Raw genomic sequence first — 26,312 nt, 5'->3', positions numbered from 1 at the left:
CAACCCACTTCACTGTTCTTGCCTGGAAAATTCCATAGACAAAGGAGCCTGGTGGGTCACAGTCCATGGGGCCACCAAGAGTCAGTCACGACTGAGCGACTTTAATATATTTAGTTATTAAAATAATAACTGTTACATATAATTCATAATAAAATAAATCTTTTTTTTCCTCTTTATTTTAGTTAAGTATGAGAGTGAAGCCAGTAAATATTGGGACACGTTTTACAAGATTCATAAGAATAAGTTTTTCAAAGATCGTAATTGGCTATTGAGGGAATTTCCTGAAATTCTTCCAGTTGGTCAGAAAACTGAAGAGAAGGTGAAAGAATTATCATGGAATCATGTAAAAATTAATGCTGAAAGTTTTTTCTCAAAAATGCACTGCCCTACTGTGCCTGAAGAAAAAAATCATTATAAAGAAAGTTCTGGCTCATCAGATGGTCAAAGCAAAGCAGGATCTGACTTTTCTAAACTGGATTCTGAAGAATACAGAGAAAGACCTCTGAAGACTGAATTGTTTCCTGGTAGCAATGCTGCTTTCAGAATCCTTGAGGTATGGTACTACAGGGGAAAAATTTTTTAGTGTACATCACATATTACTTTATTAATGATCCAGATTCTTTAGAGGGAAAATGATCAAAGAACTGTGTACTTTTGTGCATAAAAATTACGTAAGGGACTCATATCTTTAATCAGTCAGGTTTTAAGTTTGTGATTTATTCTTAAGTTTTTCTGCTTTAATTTCTAACTTGAAGGCAGTTTCTGTTATTATCCACTTGTAGATGAAATAGAAATAAGTGAAGTATGTAATTTGCTATAATCTGGTGTAGACCTTGATTTTCCATTTTAGAAAAAGAAAACTTTTCCTTCTGATTATAAACATAATAGATGCTGATTACAGAGAATTTGGTACAGAGAAAGAATAAACAATCCCATAAAGAAAGGATTTAACCACTGTTAACATTTAACTTTTTTCTCCCTTTGTTTATACTGTTTTATATAGTTGAGCTATACTATATCTGCATTTTAGGGTTTTTATTTGTATTTAACATAACATAAGCAGTTTTCCCTATCTTTAAAAATTCTCTATAAGCATTTTCATGGCTGAAAAATACTAAGTGAAATACTATGATTCTACTTATCTGTTTTCACTTGACTGGGCATTTAAATTGTTTTCAGGTTTTGTACAGCAAGTATCTTCAGGTGTAGACTTTTCTGTATTTTCTTTTATTATTTGGGTTCAATTGACTTGTTCATAACTTATTAAAATTTTTAATATTGTTAAAATATATTGCCATATTGCTTTCTAAGAAATTGTACTAATACCAATTTACAGCAGTGTAGGTCTGTCTCGTCACACCCTCATTGATTAGAACAATCTTATTTTTAAGATTATTGTTAGACAAAAGCTATATTTTAATTTGCATTCCTTTGATTGTTAAATAGGTCATATAGTTCTTCAGATGTTTAGAAACCATTTGTTCTTCTGTCATCTACTTATTTCCTTTATTTATTAGGTTGTGTGTTTTTAATGAGCTCTGCCCTTTATCATATTTAATTCAAATATTTTTTTCACAGTGTGTTTGTCACCTTTTAGTTTGGTTCATTTGGGGGTTTGCTATGTAAAAATTTTAAATAGTCACATTTCTCAGTACATATTATTTTTGTGATTTATTCCATTTTGAGCTTAGACAACTCTCCTATAGACAAAGATTCAGAACATTTCTTTTAGTTTTTTTAAGTAAAAATCTGACATTGGTGAGGAAAATTTAACTTTATTTTCATGATACTTGTTTATTCTTTGATTTTAGGTTGGCTGTGGTGCTGGGAATAGTGTTTTTCCAATTCTGAACACTTTGCAGTGAGTTTTAGAATTTTCTCCTACAAAATTCTGCATATGTATGGGATATTGAGAAATTCTTGGGAAATGTTGTCATATATATACCAATAGTGTCCTTGTTCCCATATAAACAATGACTAAACCAAATTTCAAAAGAAGTGGCTTGGTCTTAGTATCTAATTTCATGTGAACTGAGAATTACTCTGGAAATAATATTTCACAGACATAGGTTGTCCACCATGAGTTGAAGTAATTTTTTAAGCTTGTGCTTATGTAGATGAGAGAGTAAGAAATGAGCAAGAGATTTGATCCTTCTGCTAAGCTGGGAGTTGCTGAACTTAGAGATTTATTTACTCCTCCAGGTTACTTAGGTGTCATTTTACACATAGAGAATTGAGTTTAAAGCTTACACTTTATTTTGTGTAAGGTTCAGACTCATTTTATTTTGTCATCACTTCTGGAGTCACACCAAGGATAAAACCTTCCTATAGAGTTGAAATGACTCTCTAGAGCTGAAATTTTTGGAGTTATAACACCTAACCCCAAGATTCATAAAGGGAGAAGTCCGTGATAGGAGCAGAGATGTTCTCTTGACCTGACCTTCCTGTTCACCACCTCACCAGTGTGTTTTAGTAGGTGATGAAGAAGACACATCTTACAAAACTTTTACTCCTTTTACCTGTGGCTGGTCTGTCAAGTGCCTATTTTTTTTAAGTTTACACACTAGCTTTCTGATTATCGTTTTTCCATTATAAAATTAACATAAGCACATTGTAGAACTTTCCCATTAGAGGAAAAGTAGGTGGGAAGGAATCACCCATTATTCCCACCATCAAAACATCAAAACATAGCTGCTGATAGAATTTACTATGCATATTTTAAAATTTATTAAAGTCTTTTTTTAACTTTCCATTGTGAACATGTATTTCAGAAAAATTGAGTAATACAGTATATTCTCCTATAGCTACCACCTTGTTTCAGCAGTTACTTACGTAAGGCCAACATCATGACACATTATTTTTATGAACTTATGATGGATCTCCAAAAAACAAGACATTCCTAATTGTTATTATAAACCTAACATAATAAAAAATAATTCCATAATATCATCAAATTACCAGTTAAAGTGTCTGGCCAGAAGTGATACTGGCCAATTTGCAGTTCTGAATGGCCTTTTTCTTTCAAGATTTATTTTCTTTGTTTTCCTTTTCCCATTTCTAGGCCAAAATTTCCTGTTCTTATACCACATAGCCAGATTCCTTCACCCTAGTGTTCTCTGAACTTGTAATACACGTAGATCTACTACATTGGTAGTTGATTATGTGTTACTCTGTGAAAAGCAAAGCAAAGTCGCTCAGTAGTGTCCAACTCTTTGTGACTCCATGGACTGTAGCCTTCCACGCTCCTCCGTCCATGGGATTTTCCAGGCAAGAGTAATGGAGTGGGTTGCCATTTCCTTCTCCAGAGGATCTTCCCAACCCAGGGATCAAACCTGGGTCTCCTGCATTGTAGGCAGACGCCTTACCATTTGAGCCACCAGGGAAGATATTACTCTATGACTCATCTCAAATTATTATTTAGCATATCATTTCCTTATATCTTCTTTATTCAGCTACTATTTATATATTTCTTGAGGTAAAGAGCATAACGTATTCTAATTTGGTTTTCCAGGTAGCCTAACAATGTAATATAGATAGATAGACAGAGCTCGGTACATACTGACTGGTTGATATCTCTGATTCCCCACTTGTTAGTTGTATTTTTTCCCCCTTCTGCTTCTCCATCTGACTAATAATTGCAGGCTCTTGCCTCCTCACCCCCTGACTCTTTCTTTTTGACTGGGTCTTTTTTTGGCCTCATATTCGTATTTTAGAAATCACTGTAACTCAATAACCTGAGATAATTGATTCATCTTTAAAAGGCAACTAGTGATTAGCCTTCCAAAGGGAGGATTAAACTTTTTTTCCCCACCGAAGAAATTATGTTTTATTACTTTTGGAGATCATAGAATTAATATTTTACATTTTCAGAATATTTTACCATAATTAGACCTCCGGAATTGAGAGGTCATATCATTCTCCAAGGATCATTTAATTCTTACACCTCCTGCCAAGAGAGTGCTTGATGGTGTGGTAGTAGTAGTGATATTTACACCTGTTTCCTGGGAGAAGGGCCAAGACAGTCAGCTGATTTTAAAGAAAAGCCCTGGAAAATCATTGAGTGGTCACAAGACCAACTTGGGCTGCTGATGCAGTGGGAATTCAGTCTCAGAGGTCATGTTGCTGTCTGGTAGGACACATGGCAAATGGCACAAGCTTTCCTTTAGCTACTAAACTGTTCTGTATCTTGTGGTTGTTTAATAATTTCTGCACAAAGGTAGATTGCATGCCTTTCATAATGAGCTAGATGTGCCAATGTCCAGAGAAGCATTTTGAGCTTTATGGAAGTTTTTACAAAAGCATATTAAGTTCTTACATTTTTAAGTTCCTGGAAGGCAGAGGCAGATATTCCTTTGATAATAATGATTGTGATGATGATAGCAAGAATAATAAAAATGACATTTTTTAACGTTTATTAGGTGCTTACTCTGAGTCAGGCATTTTTCTATAAACTTTACCTATCTGAGTCCATTCTATCCTCACAACCAACTTAGATGCCATATTTTATCTCTATGAGGAGTTTGGGACTGACATATGTACTACTACTATATTTAAAATAGCTAACAAGGACTTACTGTTTAGCACAAGGAACTCTGCTCAATATTCTGTAACAACCTAAAAGGGGAAAGAATTTGAAAAAGAATATATACATGTATGTGTATAGCTGAATCACCTTGCTGTACACCTGAAACTAACACAACATTGTTAATCAACTATACTCAAATATAAAATAATTTAAAAAATAAAGATGAGGACACAAATTACAGAGAGCTTACGTAACTCATCCATGGTTACCCAACTAAGTGGTAGAGCTGGGATTCAACCCTAGGCAGTCTGGTTTCAGAGCCCTTGCCCTTAGCCAGCATATCATGTAGTACTAATAATATATGTATCTAAGTATTTACTGAGACATTTCAAACATGTGTGACCACCCAAGAAATTACGAGTCACAAATATATGGATTTCCTAGGAAACAATAAGGATGCATGCTGCAATAAAGCACTATTTTTATATGTGAAGTCACTCAGTCACGTTTGACTCTTTGTAACCCCATAGACTGTAGCCTGCCAGGCTCCTTCGTCCATGGAATTTTCCAGGCAAGGATACTGGAGGGGGTTGCCATTTCCTTCTCCAGGGGATCTTCCTGACCCAGGAATCAAACTCTGGTCTCCTGCACTGCTGGCAGAGTCTACTGTCTGAGCCACCAGGGAGGCATTTTTAAATGGGTTGAATGAAAAAGAAAAGCAGCACAAGTTTTAACTTTGATTCAGTATTGGTTAACTTTTCATAACCAAATCCTATTCATCATATGTTCATTTATTTGGACAGATCTTAATTTGAATTAAAATTCCTAGTGCCACAGAGTGGCACTGTATGTGAATACTATACTGTATATGAGAATTCTATATGTTAATGTAGTATTCATCATTGAGTAGCCTTTAAGAGAGTAATGTCAGTCTGGGTGAGCTTTTGCTAAATGCATGTTTGGGCTTGTATTCCATATTTATTTAGAAATCCTCCTTGCCTAATATGCTTCCTGAATCAGATTAGAAGTTCTAATTATGTCCTTCAAAGCCCATATATCCTTCCTCATATTCTAAATCACCTCTGCTTCTCATCCCTGGTATGTGATTCCCACCTGTAAACCCTTCTGCTCTTCCCACTTAGCAATTCCATCCTCCCCCTTCAAAATTCTTAAACTTTGGCCTGACAGTGCCTGCCTTATCCACACTTCTATGGAAATTATGTCCCCAGCTAGGCTATAAAATCCACAAAAACCAATACCATACCTGTAATTACTGTTTAAGGACATACTAATCACTTGTCATTCAGACACAGTGTGAAGCAAGATGATTCAAGAATTCTTTTGATAATAGCGTGTAAGATATGATCAGGAAGAGTACTGACGCACAAAATTCAAAGTCCAGTTGACTATTGAACACTGCAGGTGATTAATCCACAAAAATTTATACTCAACCCTTTGTATTTGTGGTTCCTCCATATCTGCAGATTCAGCCAACCACAGATCATATAGTACTTAGTATTTACTGTTATCCACGTGTAATTGACCTAGAAGTTCAAACTTGCATTGTTTAAGGGCCAGCTATATGTGCCGCCCGTTAGTAACCATGGCTCAGCCATCGTTAGTGAATTTCAGGCAAAACACTTACCTAAGTTCAGTGGAGGCCATTTAAAATTAGTCATGATTTTTATATGGATAAATATCCCCCCTCAAAAAAAAAACAACCCTTAATTTACTTCATTTGCATATTCTAAATAAAGCACTGAGTCTTGGAGACGTTAAGTCTAATTCCGTGTTAATAAGTGGCAAATCCAGGATTTAAAAAGATGTACAATTGGCTGCCAAATCCCACACTCTTACTATTTTATTAGACAGTTTCATTTACTACTTTGTATTTTAATGCTTGGTCCATATATGGGGCTCAGTAAAAGTTTGAAAATCATTTGAAAAGATAACAAAAATTAATATACAAATGTTTTATTATTTTTAGAAGTTGTATGTACATGGTATTAATATAAACATATTTAATAGCATGTAACTACAACTGCTAAAATATATATTTTTTTTCATATGTATATACATCATCTTCGGAGCATCAGAGCCTCTGTGAGAGACCCAGGAACAAATAAGTGTACACACAGGAAAAGGAATGAGGCGCCAACAGACATGGGGTTGAGGGTCCTTGGAGAGAAAAGAACTTGGCTAAGCTGAGAGGCGGAGAAGGCAATGGCACCCCACTCCAGTACTTTTGCCTAGAAAATCCCATGGACAGAGGAGCCTGGTAGGCTGCAGTCCATGGGGTTGCTAGAGTCGGACACGACTAAGTGACTTCACTTTCACTTTTCACTTTCATGCATTGGAGAAGGAAATGGCAACCCACTCCAGTGTTCTTGCCTGGAGAATCCCAGGGACAGGGAAGCCTGGTGGGCTGCCGTCTATGGGGTTGCACAGAGTCGGACACGACTGAAGTGACTTAGGAGTAACAAGCTGAGAGGAATTACAGGCCATGCCAGCTGGAGGCAGACAAGAAAGGGTGCCTGGAAGGGGTAGGAGCAAGATTGAGCACTGCTGATGGATGGCTTTAGAGGTTTCTCATGTGAGAGTATGCTGGAATATAGGGCAAGTAGGCCCAAGAAAGGGAGGGCTTTACAACCAGATCAGGAACTTGAAAGTTACCCTGTAATTGGTAAGTGTTTTGAGACAGTGTTGGTTCAGAAACAACATGAAGGCACCCACATGCCACTCTAGAGAACAGTACCTTAACAAAAGAAACAGCAAGCCAAGGTCATCCAAAATTCTGGTAAAGAGGTACTTATTAACAAGTTTCAACTACAGTTTCTTTCTTGTGTTGCTTCAGCTTATCTGAACTCTAGATTTAAATATTTCTTCCTTTTTCATAGGAATGTGCCGGAGTTCTTTCTTTATTGTTGTGATTTTGCTTCTGGAGCTGTGGAGCTAGTAAAAGTATGCCTTGTATTTTCTTTAAGGAGAGCTGTATTTTAAAAGAATCTTAATTTATTTACTGTTGAAGTGATTTTTTTTAATGTAACTGCATCAAATGTTATCTGTGACCATTTTTTTTTTATTTTTGAGATGTGTCATTTTATTTTTTTATATTTTTTTGTTTATTTTTTGGCTGCACGGGGCCTTTGTTACTGTGCACATGGGCTTTCTCTAGTTGTGGAGAGCGGGGGATACTCTCTAGCTGCAGCACGTGGGCTTCTTATTGTGGTAGTTTCTCTTGTTACAGAGCACAGGCTCTAGGCCACTCAGGCTTCAGTAGTTGCGGCTCCCAGGCTGTAGAGCACAGGTTCAGTAATTGTGGTGCACGAGCTTAGTTGCCCCATGGCATGTGGGATCTTCCACGACCAGGGATTGAGCCCGTATTGTAAGGCAGACTCTTAACCACTGGACCACCAGGGAAGCACATCTGTGACCGTTTTTAACTGAGCTTTTACTATTTTGCAAATCATATCATCAAAACAATTGAAGTTGTTTGGGACTTAGAATTCAGGGGAGTGGCTCCTACAGGGTGATATTTATATTTATACCGGAGAAGGCAATGGCAACCCACTCCAGTACTCGTGCTTGGAAAATCCCATGGACGGAAGAGCCTGGAAGGCTGCAGTCCATGGGGTCGCTAAGAGTCGGACACGACTGAGCAACTTCACTTTCACTTTTCACTTTCATGCATTGGAGAAGGAAATGGCAACCCACTCCAGTGTTCTTGCCTAGAGAATCCCAGGGATGGCGGAGCCTGGTGGGCTGCCGTCTATGGGGTCACACAGAGTCGGACACGACTGAAGTGACTTAGCATAGCATAGCATAGCATAGAGCTTTATACATAGCCTGGCACATGGTAGGCACTCATTAAATTAAAAATTCTGCAAAAACAAAAAAAAAGGTCTGAAAAGGCATTATCACAAATCTAAAATGTCCTTGACTATAAGGAAAACAGTTGGCACTTGGTCTTATTTGACCAATTCCCAAATTCTAGTAAGCATTATCATAGCAAAAAGAGGTAATTTTAGAAAATTGAAAAGGAATGGAAATTCTGCTAACAAAAATGTTTGGTAAACACGGAACATAATTTCTGGTAATAAGGGTTACTAGTTTTTCATTGTAGACATTTTCTAAAATACTGAAAAGCCTAAAGGGAAAGATAAAATTTACCTATAGTCATGCTTTCTGGAGTCCTAGAGTGACTCAGAATTTTGGTATATATTCTTTTAGTATTGTTTTTATAGGCAAATAGTATGTGTGTACTCTAATGCATTTTTAAAATAGCATCTTTAGTGAGATATAGTTCGTATATCATAATATTCACCATTTATAAGTATACAATCCAGTGATTTTTTTTCAGTATATTTACAGAGTTGTACAGTCATCACCATTGCCTAATGTTGATTACATACTATAGGATATTTACTGATTAAGCCAAAGGAGGCATGGAACAAGCAGTGAGAGAGAGTGCAGAGGACCATCTCAGTGCCTGCGAAGTAACATAGGGTGAGCTTCCAGCACTGCTGCCTGCTGACCCAGAAAGACTGCCCTACTCCACTTTTAAAGCTAAAGAAGGGTTGCAAAAGAATATTTTTTACCAAGTCCAAGTGCTAGACTTAATTTTTTATGACAGTTTGATATAAGCTAACAGAACACCTAATCAGAAAATCAAATTCATAGAAGAAAGGCCTTTGGGAGAAGTTAAATTAACCTTTTTGATTTGAAAAAAAAAAAAAATACTAGAAGTCTGCTAAAAACTTTGTCTTTTCATTCCTTTATCATGACAGTCTCATGCATCGTACAGAGCAGCCCAGTGCTGTGCCTTTGTTCATGACGTTTGTGACCATGGCTTACCCTACCCTTTTCCGGATGGGACCCTGGATGTCATTCTCCTAGTCTTTGTTCTGTCTTCTATTCATCCTGACAGGTAAATGATGACGAAAGGGCAGAGCAAATATGTACAGCCCCTTTATCAGGAGTGGCTTTCAGATCTATCAAAGCAAAAATGACAATTCTTGAATTTATTATTTAGTGAACTACATTACGTGTAATATGCAGCCTTTTAAATGCAGTTTTTCCTTTCTTCAGACTTTTAGAAAGAAACTGGCCAAACTGTTTCATTAGTGAGCTTTCTGTCACTGTCAGAAAGAAGTGAGCATCTTCTGGCAAGACACATACCTATTAAAAGTGACAGTGCTTCAAGAAAATTACAAATTCAGAACAGCCTAATAGACTCCCAAGAGGGAAACTGTACTTGGTGATCAGAAACAAACATCTTTGATTTAGCTTCTTGCTGAATGTTCGTAATGAGGTGGGCTGTGAATCTGGCTTCACATAGGTCTTTAAAATATTTGTTTTAAGGAAGCCCACTAGGGAATTAGGATTTATCAAGATTTTCCAGATTAACCTTGGACCTTTATAATCTAAGGTTGGTCTAGTGCCATCATTTAAGTATTTATGACTTAAATATTTTTGTTCACATAGTGTTCTGAAATAGTAAATATAGCTTTTCTCCAAAGAGGAAGCACAAAGAGATATTACAGCAATTAAAATGATCACTTTTCTTAAAATTTTTCCACTCTGTATGTATTAAGACACAAGTGTGCTAAACGTCTGGGGTTGTCCCTTCAGAATGTGTCTTAAAATTGGGTTTTTGTGATCTTCTGGTTAGTAGGTGCAGACTTGGCATCGACCACTTTGGTGAGTGTTACTCTTTCCCAAAGAAATCAAGCACTGTGTACTTCTTTCTTTGCTATAAGATCACTAGGATCCTTTACAGGCCTTTTACTTCTCATTCAGAGATGTTCACTTTGATGACTTGTAGGAAAAAAAATTAGGTTTCCAAATAATGAATGAAATATGTAATTGCACCTAACGAGATCTATCAAGTTCTATGAAGTTACTTCCTCCCAGTTTCTGTAACCTATTTCTGCTAACCTGTTTAGGCTATTGGCATTATTTAGGTACTAGCATAAAGATGTCATCTATATTTTGTTTCACAGCTAAAAGGATAGAGGAGGTGGATAATGAACAAGATTTTCTATCTAACACATATAACAGGAAATGTTTCAATTCAAAATAAACCTTCAAAAAAGCTATTTATATTAGTTTAGATTATATGTTTTTTCATGATTTGAATTGAATGGAAAGGAGAAGGGGAAGCAGATATCTTGAAAAGATTGTTTTTATAGTACATATATTCATTCTGTTTATTATAAAATAGATTCGGATGTATCATGTCAGTACATTACATAGCTACTTTCTTACATACATGGAAATGATCTAAAAATGAGGTTAAGTGAGTAAGTTGGATAATAGTAAGTGAAAAGTGAGGCAGTGTGTTTCAGGTCATCTAGCACTGTGATAGTAGATTTAGCCCCAGGAAAATTCTAGAAAAGTGGCTTCTTGCCGGCTTGGAAAAGCAATTCAGCAAGCCGTTGAGTCTAGGGGGTCCCAGCTTAAATGGGAGTAAACCATAGAAGGCTACAAAACAAGAAGTAACTGTCCTTCTTATCACTGAAATAAAAATATAATATATTTTCTAAAGATCTACACAGAGATTGTATAGATAAACAACTTTTTAAAAAATCTCTTCTTTCTCATCTTAAGAGAAAAGGGGCTTTCCCCATTCTTGTCTTGTCCCTGTCATCCCCAACCCACTCCCACCTGCATTTCTTAGGAACTGGCTCTGGAATTGCACTATGAGCCAAGATGTACTGATAAGAGAAGCAGTTCCCCACCCCTTGCCTTGACCCACATTGCAGACTTTAAAGGACAGTTGGGAGCAAAGGGTTTGCAAAAGGAGGCTACATTTTGAAGTATTTGACTCTTTGCTTTTCTGTGTTTTCATTTCATGCTTGTCTTGCTAATAAGTGCAGAAAGAGATTTTTCTCTGTACATAAACCATTTATCCTAAAAGTGAATATTTTAAGCTTTAGATATGGTTTTAATTGCCAGATCCTAAGGATATAAGCACAGTGTGAAAATAACCTGTAATAAAATAAACAAGGAAAAATAGTTTTATTTTTCATGCACTTATGTTCGTTTGTTTAAATGAGATCTTCTCCTAGTCATGCCACTTTTTTTTTGTCTCTTATTTTCATGGTTACTTTCAGTTTCTCATTACCTACTTCATTACCTGACATACTCTTTCACCCCATTATTCCACTGAACAATGTTTTAATTGGAAGGAACTTAAAGATTATGTGATCCAAACCTTTCATTTTTAAAATAAGAAATGCTCAGAAGCTTTAAGTAGTTTGTATAAAGCAGAGACAGAAAGGACTTACTACACAGGCTGCCATTTACCATTCTCTGCCCAGGGCCGACATTGATAACTGATTTTGTAGATTGTCATTCCCAGCAAGTCTTGAGTCCTTAATAGAGCTCTGTTGGCAGCCAGTGTCAGTCACTTGGCTTGTTATGAGATCTGAAATCTTTGCCATCTCTGTACCATAATCACACGTAAGGCTTTGAACACTTAACCAAAAAACATTAAATCAAGAGCAGTCACAAGAGGTCATGTCTGATTGGGAGCCAGATGGGTAGAATAAACAGTAAAAGAAAGAAAGGCTTCCCAGTATTGAGCTGGGGCTTAGAGTGTGAATAGAATTTAAATAGGCAGAGAGTAAGGAGGAGAGAATTTTTTCAGGGGAAGCCACGTGAGCACAGTCATGCGCGGCTCAGAATGAAGCATGTAACAGTTTGGCTAGCGATGCTTCAGATTAAGAAGCAGTGGGAAAGATGTTGGAAAGATTAATTGAGGCCAGTTGTAGGTGATCTTAAGGATTCAACTAAGAAACTAAGAGAACTAAGATTTTTATCCTACGGATTAATATCATGAAAATTTGCACAAAGGGATGATTTGAGAAAACCATCTTTTTAAGCAGAATAACTCATCAATAATGTACAGGAAGGATTGGCAGGGAAAATAATACAGCTAGTTAGGAAGAAATTTTCTTTCCAGCCAGAGAACGATGGAGTTTGTACTAAGGGAGTACTAATGGAAACAAAAGAGAGAAGATACCAAATATGTAATAACGATAATAAAAAGACATACAATTTGATGATTGAATAGTTGTGAAGAGTATAATGGAAAAAGAGAAAAGTGAAAGAGGTCAAAGATTTTTCTGAGGTGTTACACTTCAGTGAATGATGGTACCTTTGAACTAAATAAAGAAGTCAGGAGGGAAAGCAGCTAGTTTTGGAGAAAAAGATGTCCCTGCTTAGGTATATCTGATTTGGGACAGCTCTGGCATATTTTTTGTCATGCAAGGAAAATGAAACGACTTCAGTTTTTTCTGCCTTGTAACTACCTGAATTTGCTGTAAATATCAGGAATGTCTGTGTGGTTTTGCTGTTCAGTTTTGACATCATACATCAAGCTACGTGAAGTTACCACTCTAGTCATCTGGGTGATTTCTTGATATTCTAGACTCTTTGAATCTGATTATTGAGCAAATTGCCATCCTTTTTTCTTTCTATACAAAATACTTTTGTTTTTGGTGCCCTTATGTTTGTGGCTTAGATTTCTTTGGCCTTCTCAAGCTATGCTTATTTTATCATTAAGAATGTTAAATGTGGCGTAGAAAACAAGACTTCCACAGTCTCCTGCTTTGTCTTCAAAGGATGCAAGGTGTTATAAACCGACTGTCCAAGTTACTGAAACCTGGGGGAATGCTGTTATTTCGGGACTATGGAAGATATGATAAGACTCAGCTTCGTTTTAAAAGAGGTAATGATATATTCAGTTTGGAATTATTTTCATGTGTTTTAAATAATGCTGTGTTTACATTTCATGTCAGTTTTGTTGTAGGTGGTGGTTTTTTTTTAAGGAATACTAAGTTTCTCTTGTCACAATTTTTTTTAGGACATTGTTTATCTGAAAATTTTTATGTTCGAGGAGATGGCACCAGAGCATATTTCTTTACAAAAGGTATGCATATCTATAAGAGGAAATAACTAGCTGTAGAAACTTTTCTTGGGTATAATTTGCAGGGAGAAACTCAAAAGCTCTAAAATGAGGCTTCAGGAGCTGATTAAACATTAGATGTCTTTACACTTTAGTGATTATAACTGTTGTGTGTAAAAGCTTGAAAATGGCCTTTTGCCTTTTAATCTCTTTCCAATTGAAACTGCTTTAAAGAATCACTTGTTTCATTCTCATGCCCAAATGAAGTTTCCGTTTTGGAGGTACCATTAGCCCAGACATAAAAAAATTGATGACATGCCACAGTCAAAAGAGGAAGTTTGATTTTAAGAGTCCATAGAAAATTACTTATCGCTTGTCAATTTCTCATTTTAAAAAAAGCATTTAAAATGAATTCTGCATTCAAGTACTTTCCCCAAACTTACATGAGTACTTTTATAATGTGCCATTTGGGATCTCTGCAGACCAGCAAGAATTCAGACCTAGGGCATGTCTCAAAATATTGAAAGCTGCAACCAGTACTGTTGTGTATCTATTAATACCTGCTGTGTTCAGCTGTTTATACTTGGTGTGTTTGTGTGAAGTAGAGGAAGCCTACTTGGTGTCATAGGCTTCCTTCATCAATTTGTACTAGAAAATGTTTCTTGGTATAAATGAAATTCATATGGTCAGTCATTCCATTAATGTTCCATTGTTCTTGACTGCCCCTCCCCCCGCCCCCAAGTCACATGTCATATATTTGATTGCCATTTTTGTCTCACAGGGGAAGTGCACAATATGTTCTGTAAGGCTGGGTTAGATGAGAAGCAAAATCTGGTTGATCGTCGCTTACAAGTTAATAGGAAAAAAAAAGTGAAAATGCACCGAGTGTGGGTTCAAGGCAAATTCCAGAAGCCATTACACTTGACTCAAAAAAGCTCCAACTTGGTATTTTCAGTCCTTTCTCATGAATGAACTATGTATCATGTTAAGGTACAAACCAGAGGATTACACTATTCAGAGTCTTCAGTAAATCTTTCATTTTTGAAAAGACAGTCAGAAGAAGAGAATTTATGTATCCTGCTGTTTATCGTGGATGGACTGTTTTATGCATTTTAAGCACACAGAAGTGACTTGGAAGAGAGCACAACATTCTGTGTTTTCAAAACTTAATATGCTCAAGCTTGTTTGGATTTATTATGTCTTAACCATTTTGTTTGTTCTCTGAGTTTTAAAAGCATTTAGGTAAATTACTGATATAAGTCAGATGATTCTGAGAAACCAAAGCCTGCCATTTTTTAGAAGTGAAAAAAACCATCTCCTTTATTTATACATTAGTTGAACACAGCTGAACTCTCCTCCATTGTTAACTGATAGCAGAGTCAGCTTGCCTTGTTTCCAAGGAAAGTCACAAGACCAAGGCAAAGGCCTATTTTTTTGTTTTGTTATTGTCTGTTGTCCATCCCCAAACCTTTTTTTTTTTAATTTAGAGACTAATGTCTGAAACAGAATTTTAATTTATCTTTCCTTTCCTAAAATAGGGGAAGTATGACTAATGCTAACATTATTTTCAGGCTATTCTTTGGTGTACAAGTTGAAAGCCTTCTTTAAGAAGACTATTTACCCAGGAAAATTCTTAAATTGTAGCAATTAAAAATTTTTTACTATTTGCTGGTGGTCCAGTAGTTAAGAATCTGCCTGCCAATGCAGGGGACGTGAGTTCAATCCCTGATCCAGGACTTAAGATCCCATATGACATGGGGCAACTAGACCTGCACACCCTCGTGCTCCACAAGAAGAAGCAGCCACTGCAATGAGAAGCTCGGGCACCACAACTAGAGAGCAGCCCCAGCTCAGTGCAACTAGAGAAGGCCTTCGCACAGCAATGAAGTGCCCGTGTGCTGCATCAAAGACCCAGTGCGTCCAAAAAAATAAAAATGGTATTTACCACTTTGCCTCAAAAAAGATATAAATTGGCTTGCAAATTGCATTTAGTAAAAATGGAGTTTCTAAGACTGGGCTTTCATTTGTTACACAATGTATACTGAGTACTTACTTTGTGCTGAATTATATGGAATAATACAATAAATAAATAAAGTCCCAGCCCTGTGTTTTGAGAGCGTAAGTAGGTTCTAGCTGGCAAAGCAAAATGTGTGCATCCCAAGCCTCTAAATCATGACCAAGATAATATATGAGCAAGTACTCCTGGTAGCTCAGTGGTTAAAGCGTCTTCCTGCAGTGCTGGAGACCTGGGGGGTTCGATCCCTGGGTTGGGAAGATCCCCTGGAGAAGGAAATGGCAACCCACTCCAGTATTCTTGCCTGGAAAATCCCGTGGACGGAGCAGCCTGGTGGGCTACAGTCCACGAGGTTGCAGAGAGTCGGACATGACTGAGCGACTTCACTTTCTTTCTTTTCTACTCAAATAGGGAGCTTTTCAGCTAACAGACTTTGATTATGAGCCACAGAAATCTCAAAGACATGGACAATCTCTTGAAAGGACCTAGAATGATCATTCCAACTAGTTTTCCTTTTTGAACTCACTTAAAATTCAGCTTCCTGGCAGGATGTGATTAATCCAAGCTGGGTCATGGATTCTTTTATTGACAGACTGAGTCAGGGCAGGTTATTTGATGGTTCCACCAGACCATAGTGAATGGAGGAAAGTTCCTCAAAGGAAAATGAGGACACTGATCAAAAAAAGAGGGGAGGGATGCTGCCCAGTCAGACATTGCGTGGTATAGTAATAATGTTCTGAAGAGAGAGAAAGATTAGCTGTGGGATGGAAGGAAAGAATTAGGGCTGTGGGAGGAGGTAGGTCTCAGACTAGTTCTAGAACGTACGCTCTCAGAAGATGGTGAGAAGACGAGTATGTTTGATAGGGCTGTTCATGGTTCAGAATAGTGGAGAAAAGATGGAGAGGGCATCAGCTTGTAGACAGCCTTAAATAAGAGGGTGCGTTGGGTTCTCACCTCTGGACTGGAGCCATTCAAGATTGGTTTGTTTCTGTTTTATCCTAGCCACAGCGTGCTTTAAATATATTTATAGAGAGATTGATCAAGGAGTCGTCAATAGAATGGAATGCAGTGAGGTCAGAGATGGGGCAAGGAAAATCCCAAAAGGTATCTGCATACATTTGCCTTGGTAGCAAATCCTCAGAAGTACAATATCAAGGTTTCCATTTAAACATGCAGTAAATGTAAAAGTCAAAATTTGCCTGAGACTCTTAACTCAGTTGTTTTTCCTAATTAAAGTGTGTATTTTAAAGCCAAACTAGTATTGAAAGTATTACATACAAGGGCACTTAGATAAGTTAATGTTGCTATGGGAACCCCCCCACCCCCCCCCGCAAATCTTCTTGTGTCTCAATTTAAAAATCATGGCCCAAGGTGGTTTTAAAAACAACAGAAGGTAAAATTATTCCCACATTCTCACACATGTAAATTGTACTGTCTCTCTCAGTCCTAAATAGCAGATTCAAGCCAGCTTCTTGACTGGCACAGTAAAATTCTGCTTCGTGTCTTTCTATAATGTATTACAGCATGTAGTTAACCTTTAGAAACTTCAAAAATACATCAAACCAAATTTGGACTGTGAGACACAAACTGGGCTCTTTTGGGCTCTGTCTAGCATAGACCTCCTATTCCACATGGCTGCTCATCGGGCCATTTCTATCAGTGTCTTCTGCTTTCTCTCCTTTAGCCTACCTGAATCAACCCCCTATCTAGAATTTGCTACCAGACAAAATATAGATTTTTGGCAGAGGAAAAAAAAAAAAGAGAAAGACCTGATTTGGGATATTGCCTATAGATATTAAGAAATCATGAAATGTTACAAATGTATCTGCTTGGGTATTAGTTTAAAAATAATTGATAGCTGCATGAAATTCTCATTTTTCCTCATCTATAGCGGTAGGACTAGTTAGGCAGAGTTTGATATTTAAAAATTCATCTGCTGAGGGAGCTGAATTTCAAAAGGACCATTTTCTTTCTAACAAAAAGATGTATTCATTCATTTTATAATACAGAAATAATGAAATATGCTATATTAAAAATGCACCCTCCATTTTCCTCCATTTCTAAAAATTCACTTTTGAGCATTTTCCAAATGTAAAAATTCTCACGCACATGAAGTACTGTTTCAGAAGGTTGTGAGAAAGCCAAGGTAACAGTTTCTATTATTAAAACTTTTGCATTTCAGTATGACACATTTGTAGTATTGAAACACCCATTTAACGCTGACTTCTGAGAACTTATTTGTTTTGCTTGTCTCAGTTCCATATGCTTTGTCTCTAAATTATGAACACATCGAGGTTTCTACCATCGTGCAGTCTATATCATTGCTATACTCATTTGTACGTGAAAATTATTCACCCATGTGTGAAGAGCTGCCCTCCTGGACATCCGAAGCATTTAGACCATTAAATTTCAGGTAACTTAAATTCTTGTCCCCAAACTCCTATGCTGTGTTCTTCTGGTTTTCTAACTCATCAAAGCCAAGTTCTGAAGCCAGAATATATCATGCACTGTTACTTCCAGTTGGTGTTAATGCTTATTATGCTTCTCACAAGTGCAGATAACTTCACATTTGCATCATTAATAGACTTCTTTCAGAGCCTCTGTTCCTTCTGCTTCCTGCCTCTATTAGTCATCAATAGACATGTTGGCGTGGTTATTCACCTCCCCGCTTGTGAAAGTGCACTGTAAAATGTAAAGTACTGAATATGTGTGAGATGTTGTTACTAATAACAGCAGCTACAGTCTACAAGGCAGCATACAGAGTACTCCAGCAACAGAAACGTTTTCATTGGGTTTATGAGACCTTGTGAGAAAGACGGTAAAATATGTGGAAAAGTATTGCCTGTCAGACAGGAAACATGGGTCATGGTTCCTATTGAACCATTTAGCTGCTCTTAATTTAGTTCTGAGTGCTAAGTCTTTTATATACTACACTTTTATATACCACATTATTCCTTCATTTAAACGTCAGACTCCTACAAATTAGTTTTTATTGTAACCATTTAACAGATAAGACTAGAACTCTGAGGTATTGGGTAGTTTGCCTAGGATATCACCACGAGTCAGTGGCAGAAACACAGTGTGGACACAGAACTGTCTTGATTCTAAAAACTCTGCCTCTCACCAGTCCACTTTTAATTGATAGGCTACAATGCTGCTCGGGAAAGCTGCTGGAGAAGAAAAAGAGCTCCTGAATCAAGCGAAGAATTACTGCAGTGGGTGGGAGTGTGGATCAGACGATCTTCAAGGAGACAGCTCCTTCTAGATCCAGTGTCTATGAAATAAGTAGGCAGCACTTATCCACATTACACACTGGGAAGGAAGGGGAGGAAAGGAAGGGAGAGGAATGACAAAGCAGAAGCTTGCAGTCAGCTCTTTTCAGCATTCTGCATATGTTTACTTCTGCTCTGGCCCCACCCCCTTGGGGCTTCAGACTTCTATTTGGCTCCCCTCCAAACAAGCAGAGCACCCATCACTTGCATACTCCTCACTTAAAAAAAAAAAAAATCAGTCTGTACTGCAAGTGGAAAGAAAAACTCTTAAAGTGTCCTCAAGGGCTCAGCTCCAGCATAATCTAAAATATGTGATCAGAGAGTGTCAATAATAAAATATGAGTGAAAACATCTTTATTTAAAACATTGTATGTACATGAATGCCACATTAATGCCAATTCAAGCATGAAATGTTGAGCATTTCTTGGAATATGGTTTGAGATTTGAGAGGCACAAAGGTACCTGCAAGATGGCTTTGGTGTAGTTATAAATATAAATAGAAATAAAATAACAGTTGCATCTTCATTTATAATGAATATATACTGTGGCCTCAAAGCTGCAGAGGAGAGTGGATGCCAAAATCTGTCTTTCATTAACATATGCCTTAAATGACAGGGAAGAGGTGTTAAGACAAAATTACATTTTCCTCTGCGTATGAATCAGCAACATGCAGTAACAAGCAAGTAATAATAGTTCTGCTTGTGAGTGCCTGCAGAGGGTAAGAAAAACAGCATCAAATTGAAAGTGCAAGTTCATTTGCGAGAGGGCCCAGGTGGCGGCAGAGCATGGCTCCCTTGAGCACCATTCTGAAGTGTCTCAGGGCACAGTGACCCTGACTCTGGCAAGCCAGGTTGGCATGAGCTGCATGGGGCACATTAAAACCTCCAGATGGCTCAAAGCAGCCCACCCTCAGCTGCTCCCAGAGCTCGTCAAAAGCACACTACAAGGCACCACCACTAGCCAAGGGTTTAAAACAGGTGCTTTGGATTCTACAGTGCATGTGGTTTCACAACCACTTAACCTTCAGTCAGGAAGAGCTAGAGGCAGGTGAAGAGATAAATAATGTTAACATTACATAGGGAGCAAAAAAGGATATTTAAGAGCACATAGATGTCAAATCGGAGAAGGCAATGGCAACCCACTCCAATACTCTTGCCTGGAAAATCGCATGGACTGAGGAGCCTAGTAGGCTGCAGTCCATGGGGTCACTAAGAGTCGGACACGACTGAGCGACTTCACTTTCGCTTTTCACTTTTATGCATTGGAGGAGGAAATGGCAACCCACTCCAGTGTTCTTGCCTGGAGAATCCCAGGGACAGGGGGGCCTGGTGGGCTGCCATCTATGGGGTCACACAGAGTCGGACATGACTGAAGCGACTTAACAGCAGCAGCAGCAGATGTCAAATAGTCACACATAGTGTTTGGTTAGCAGTGTCCTTGGCGTCCCTGTAATTTATGTCCTTATCTTTGATTTTCTTTCAGCAGATAGGCACTAAATAGAGCCTGGACTCCAGAAAATACATGCTTTTCTATCAGGTGTTACCTGCCAAATTAGGTGAGCTATTGATTGCCTCCTACAAAAGGCCCAAACATCTCTCCTACTTGGGCCTACTCAAGAAAACTATTATCCTTAACACAGATTCTTTGGCAGTGTTTTCAACCCATTGCTCCTTTACATGAGACTTCTAGTTCTTTGCAGGAAAAGCAGAAGTTAATTTTTTTTTTCTTACGTAATCTTTAGATATCAATTGTTGGTTGGTTCAGAACATTTTGGGGAAGGACAATCACCCCTTTCAAGTCTTTTAAGACTTTATCATTGGTAAAAAGCTCTAAAACTGTGTAACTTCCTGACATTAATGAGATGTTGTTGAGTCTCTTGCATTAGTTTGTTGCTCAGTCGCTCAGCCGTGTTTTGTTTTGTTTTGTTTTAATGCTGTGTACTTAACAAAAGCAGCTATGGTTGCTGCCCCATTTCTCTCACCTCCAGCCTCTTGAGAGAAACTTGTCTTTCTCCTGAGTCTGTCCTGCTGAACAGAACGTAATAGCTCTCCATACATCTTTAGTTATGCCCCCCTCCTTTAGGTGAGCTGAGACAGCGTCCCAGTAAGCAGCATTGGAACTTGCACTGAAAATTGCCTGAAAGAGAATGGCTGAAATTTCAGCGTCACATGCCGCATTGAAGCAAGGAAATTTCTGCCTCCGAGGATAATAGCTTTTCTCTTTGCTCATACATCTTCCTTCACAGCCCTCGTTTATTTTAATGTATATATTCCACTTTGACTCTCTGGAAGATATTTTTTAAAGGTTTTTAAAAAATCCAAATGAAAGATGAAATTCAGGATCCAGAAAGGCATCTATTCTATTTATCCTGTCTTGAATGTATTCTTAATCAACCAGTCTTTCTGAGCGTCTCTTCATTTGCTGCTTTGTTTCGTAATAGAACACTCGGGCTCTGGAGATTAGTGAGACAAAGCTTCATTATAACCATCCTTGTTTTACTCCCATGTCTTACAGGCTTTCTCTTCCTCACTCACTCTCCAGGTGCTTCTTTCTCTTGCCAAATAGTGCAAGGAAATACTTATGCAGATCTTTTGTTTACTTTAGGAAAAAAACACTGATCCAGGCTTTCCCATTTGGGGGAGTGCTGCTCATTTCCTGACTGGCCTTTAAAGTTTGGCTCAGTAGCAACCTGGGGATTTGTTTTCTACCCAGAGTGAAAGGAGCTTGGTGCCCAATGGCCCCATGCTGGAATGAGAATTAAAATTCTACTCATTCCCGGGATAAGCAAGCTGATGCTTTCCTCATAGATTTTTTTTCCCCCCATTCTTCAAAGTTTTGATGTTTAGTCATTTAGCTTTGGCTTTTGAGAGACATTTTAATAGGATTGTTTCTCCTCCAAGTGCGTTCAGAAGCTGATCATGGGTACAAGGAAACTCTCAAGAAGAATTCCCTGTTTGCTGTTTTTTACCTACAATGAAAATGATACACAACACGTGCAGTGTTCACCCCTACGGCATGCAGCTCCATACCCAACTGCCTGGCCTGGGAAAGAAGAAGCTGTGACACCCAAAGAATCGCTTGAGCCAGCAGATTGTCCTCATTTACCAGTGTGACAGAGGAAAGTCTAGCTCCTACTTGGCAGAAGGAAACATATTAGGTATCAGTATAATAGAGTCACCAAATGATTAAGATGTGCTGGCCTTCTACAAGGAAATGAGGGTAAGTAAATACAGGCCAGAAGAGCCTGTGATACAATACCACAATATGTAGTCACCCCCATCTGGTGAAGTTCAAGAGGCCCCCAGAGTATCCCTGTGTTGCTTGCCCACATTTTAAACCAACTGAGAAAGACCAAGGTGCCAAAAGATGAAAATTAAAACGTGAAGCTGATATTGGAGAGAATGGCTCAGGGTGCGTGGAAACAGTTGTCCCCCTAGTACTGAACCCCAGAATCAAAACCTGCAGCTGGACAGCTGGGCCAGGAGAATCTACCCATGAGTGAATGCCCCCAACCTTTTACAGAGTACCTGGCTTCCAAGAGACAGTGAAAAAGGACTAGGTTAAACATGCCTAATTCACTTCCCAGATTGACTTTTCATCTAAGTCACTTCACCTCTCCCAGGAATGAGGAAGACAGGACTCAAGAGACCATTTGCTGTCCCTCCACATGGCAAGAAACAACAGGAGTGGAAATTACCCCAACGTCTTATAAGTACTGGGTTAAAACATACCCCACATCTGCTGAGACTAGAACAGTGTGGAATGGACTCTACTTTGCCATTTTGTCACTTGCTGAATCATCTGCTCAGCATTTACCTGTAAGCCTGCGGCAGCTTACCTGGTCTGTAAGCATCTGCCTTAGTGATGGGTAGAATCTGCACAGTATGCTTTGAACTGCAAACAAAATGAATTTCCAAAGTTAAAACCAGTGACTTATTCTGGGAACCCCACTACACTTAAATCTTTACTGGACGTCACTAAATAAATGGCCAGGAGGTCTTGCAACTCTGCCAAGCAGCACTTCTACACTGATTCACTGTCCACCAGCACTTCTCAAACTATTCGAAGTGAAGAACCACTGGTTGCTTTTTTTTTTTAATCAATTTCCATATGTCCCAGATCAATAGTTTCATAAAACACAATAATGGTAAATTAATAGGAAAAAAAAAAATTACTCCAGTTCCTGGCATTGTTTCCCGGTTCCTGCCCTCTCCCCACAATCTCCTTGTTACTGCCCATTCAGTCAGTGTGTGGGGCTTCCCTGCTTAGTGGTGAAGAATCCACCTGCCAATGTAGGAAAGGCGAGTTCAATCTCTGGGTCAGGAAGATCCCCTGGAGAAGGAAGTAGCCGCCCACTCCAGTATTTTTGCCTGGGAAGTCCCATGGACAGAGGAGCCTGGCGGGCTGCACTCCATAGGCTCTCAAAGAGTTGGACATGACTCAGCGACTGAACAGCCAAGAACAACTACAGCCGATGTGTACCAGTTACATGTCAGGCATTCCCCTTGGTATGGGGAACGAAGGGGTGAACGGGAAAAGGTAAAGTTAGGAAAGCCCAAGATTTTCACTAGACACCATATACAAATTTACTCGGTCTCTCTGCCGACCCCATCAGGAACCGGGAATGAAACACCAGCACCCGGACACAACCTTCCCCGCCCTTGACCTGCCCTGCTGTAAACCATAGGAAGAGGACTTCCCTGGAGGCCCAGCGGTTAAGACTCCACGCTTCCTCTGCAGGGGGCGCAGGTTCAGTCCCTAGTCAGGGAACTAAGATCCCTCAAGCCGTGTGGCATAGCCAAAAAAATAAATAATAAGCCACAGGGGGACTAAAAACCTATGTCTGACTTTGCCTCCTGAGCCCTGTAGTCTCTCTTTACCTCAGAGTGTGCTGTGCCAGGACCTAGGCTCCTACCCCTAGAAATGTTTGGTCCAATGCTCAGTGATTTTTGCTGCTATCCTCGTCAAGTTGTCTGTGTGAAGTAAACAAAACCACCCCTCACCACCCTGCTGTCACCAGGGTTTTTTTGTTTGTTTTTTTTTAATTTATTTATTCTTTATTGAAGGATAATTGCTTTACAGAATTTTGCTGTTTTCTGTCAAACCTCAACATGAAACAGCCTTAGCTATACATATATCTCCTCCCTTTTGAACCTCCCTCCCATCTCCCTCCTCATCCCACCCCTCTAGGCTGATACAGAGCCCCTGTTTGAGTTTCCTGAGCCATACAGAAAATTCCTATTGACTATCTATTTTACATATGGTTTTTATTGGTTCACTTTTTAAATTTTTGACTTTTTTGTGAATATGTGAATCGGTGCAAAGTAGTCTCTATGCTGATGTAAAATGGAAAGAGAGATGATTCAGTTCTTTTGTTGAAATCAAAACCTGTGATATTTTCCCCCCACTCAATAGTATTTAAATGCTGGGTTGATGCCAAACTCAAAGAACATGGAGAACTTGGGGGAAGGCCAGTGACAGATAAAATATTATTAATAGTTTTTTAATAGGAGCCATGATTAGAGAGGCTGAATAAAATGTGTTTATTAACCCTGGAAGAATATCACATTAGAAGATGAGAATGCTAGCTCCCAGGTAGAAACAGAAAGAGAGTTCTCAGAGAAGAAATATGGGACCTGTTTAGATATAAATCCTAGCTGTGCTCCTGCTGGTTGTGTAACCTTAAACAAGATACTTAACAACTCTGAGCCTCAGTAATTGGAGATCATATTGCATACCCGAAGTTTGTTGCAAGGACTAAATATAATGCACATCAAGTCAAAGGCATGATGCCTGGAGATAATTGGTCCTTCAGTTCAGTCGCTCAGTCATGTCTGACTCTGCGACCCCATGAATTGTAGCACACCAGGCCTCCCTGTCCATCACCAACTCCCGGAGTTCACTCAGACTCATGTCCATGGAGTCAGTGATGCCATCCAGCCATCTCATCCTCTGTCGTCCCCTTCTCCTCCTGCCCCCAACCCCTCCCAGCATCAGAGTCTTTTCCAATGAGTCAGCTCTTCGTATGAGGTGGCCAAAGTATTGGAGTTTCAGCTTCAACATCAGTCCTTCCAGTGAACACCCAGGACTGATCTCCTTTAGGATGGACTGGTTGGATCTCCTTGCAGTCCAAGGGACTCTCAAGAGTCTTCTCCAACACCACAGTTCAAAAGCATCAATTCTTCAGCACTCAACTTTCTTCTCAGTCCAACTCTCACATCCATACGTGACCACTGGAAAAACCATAGCCTTGACTAGACAAACCTTTGTTGGCAAAGTAATGTCTCTGCTTTTGAATATGCTATCTAGGTTGGTCATAACTTTCCTTCCAAGGAGTAAGCGTCTTTTAATTTCATGGCTGCAGTCACCATCTGCAGTGATTTTGGAGCCCAAAAATATAAAGTCTGACACTGTTTCCCCATCTATTTCCCATGAAGTGATGGAACCAGATGCCATGATCTTCATTTTCTGAATGTTGAGCTTTAAGCCAACTTTTTCACTCTCCACTTTCACTTTCATCAAGAGGCTTTTTAGTTCCTCTTCGCTTTCTGCCATAAGGATGGTGTCATCTGCATATCTGAGGTTATTGATATTTCTCCCGGCAGTCTTGATTCCAGCTTGTGCTTCTTCCAGCCCAGTGTTTCTCATGATGTACTCTGCAAGTTAAATAAGCAGGGTGACCATATACAGCCTTGACATACTCCTTTTCCTATTTGGAACCAGTCTATTGTCCCATGTCCAGTTCTAACTGTTGCTTCCTGACCTGCATATAGGTTTATCAAGAGGCAGGTCAGGTTGGTTCTTAATAAGTGGTAATTAATAGATTTTTTAAAAACAAAGGATGGTGATCAAATCTTTATCTTTTTGAAAGGAGGAGAAATGTACTCTTCCTGTAATATAAGTATTGTAAATTAGGCATAAGAAACTTTTCCTAACTATAAAGAGTTGAGTTTTCTTACTTCAAATTATTGCTGTCTCCTTGGCTTACATTCATTTCATTTCAAGCTTGTATTAAGCATCTGTCCACCATGTGCCAGAAACTGCTGGACACAGCATACTGGAATGAATAAGACTTGACCCTTGCTCTTTAGATGCCCACAAATTAGGATGGGTGCCCATGTGTGTGAGATGTGGTATCTCCTACTTAATGTCTCTTGGCTTTAGCTGGCCACTACCATTTGACCACCATAGTCTACCCAACCCAAAAAATATCAATTAGCATCCTAATTTTTCAGATGCTTTTCAAAGCCCTCCATGAATAAATCTAGTCATGTGCTACCCAGCAAAAACCAAACAGCATGTAAACCAAGTCCTCAAGATGTAGCCCCTGTGTCACATACCCTCTGGTGTCCAAGTCCTTTAAAACAAACATTTTTAAAATATTTATTTATTTATTTGGCTGAGTCAGGTCTCCCATTGCAGCTCGTGGGATTTTCGATCTTCATTGCAGCATACAGGATCTTTTAACTGCAGCATGTGGGATCTAGTTCCCTGATCATGGACTGAACTCAGGCCCCCTGCATTGGGAGAGTGGAGTCTTAGCAACTGGATCTCTAGAGAAGTTCCAAGCCGCTTTTAATAATGCTACCT

General features: G+C 38.8%; 1 protein-coding gene across 3 annotated transcripts in view; it reads left to right on the top strand.

Annotated features, from left to right (window-relative positions):
- The window catches only part of METTL8 (methyltransferase 8, tRNA N3-cytidine), a 91,499-nt gene extending 68,763 nt beyond the window's left edge, over positions 1–22,736 (top strand). For 2 of the 3 annotated variants that reach the window (XR_011461642.1, XR_011461643.1), the window contains 8 exons: positions 183–553; positions 1,812–1,861; positions 7,423–7,486; positions 9,313–9,452; positions 13,153–13,259; positions 13,395–13,460; positions 14,218–17,863; positions 21,623–22,736. Coding sequence is in view for 1 of the 3 variants with exons in the window: in XM_005887581.2 (XP_005887643.2) it covers positions 183–553; positions 1,812–1,861; positions 7,423–7,486; positions 9,313–9,452; positions 13,153–13,259; positions 13,395–13,460; positions 14,218–14,408 (989 nt within the window). In the remaining 2 variants the exon portion in view is untranslated. Of the gene's footprint in view, positions 1–182; positions 554–1,811; positions 1,862–7,422; positions 7,487–9,312; positions 9,453–13,152; positions 13,260–13,394; positions 13,461–14,217; positions 18,842–21,622 lie in introns of those variants that run through there. The other variant, XM_005887581.2, reaches the window with a different exon arrangement.
- The last annotated feature ends 3,576 nt before the right edge of the window (positions 22,737–26,312 follow it).

Source organism: Bos mutus, chromosome 2 (genome assembly GCF_027580195.1).
Source record: "Bos mutus isolate GX-2022 chromosome 2, NWIPB_WYAK_1.1, whole genome shotgun sequence".
Lineage (NCBI taxonomy): Eukaryota > Metazoa > Chordata > Mammalia > Artiodactyla > Bovidae > Bos > Bos mutus.
Note: the sequence above shows the minus strand (reverse complement) of the source record. Positions and strands in the feature narration are given on the sequence as shown.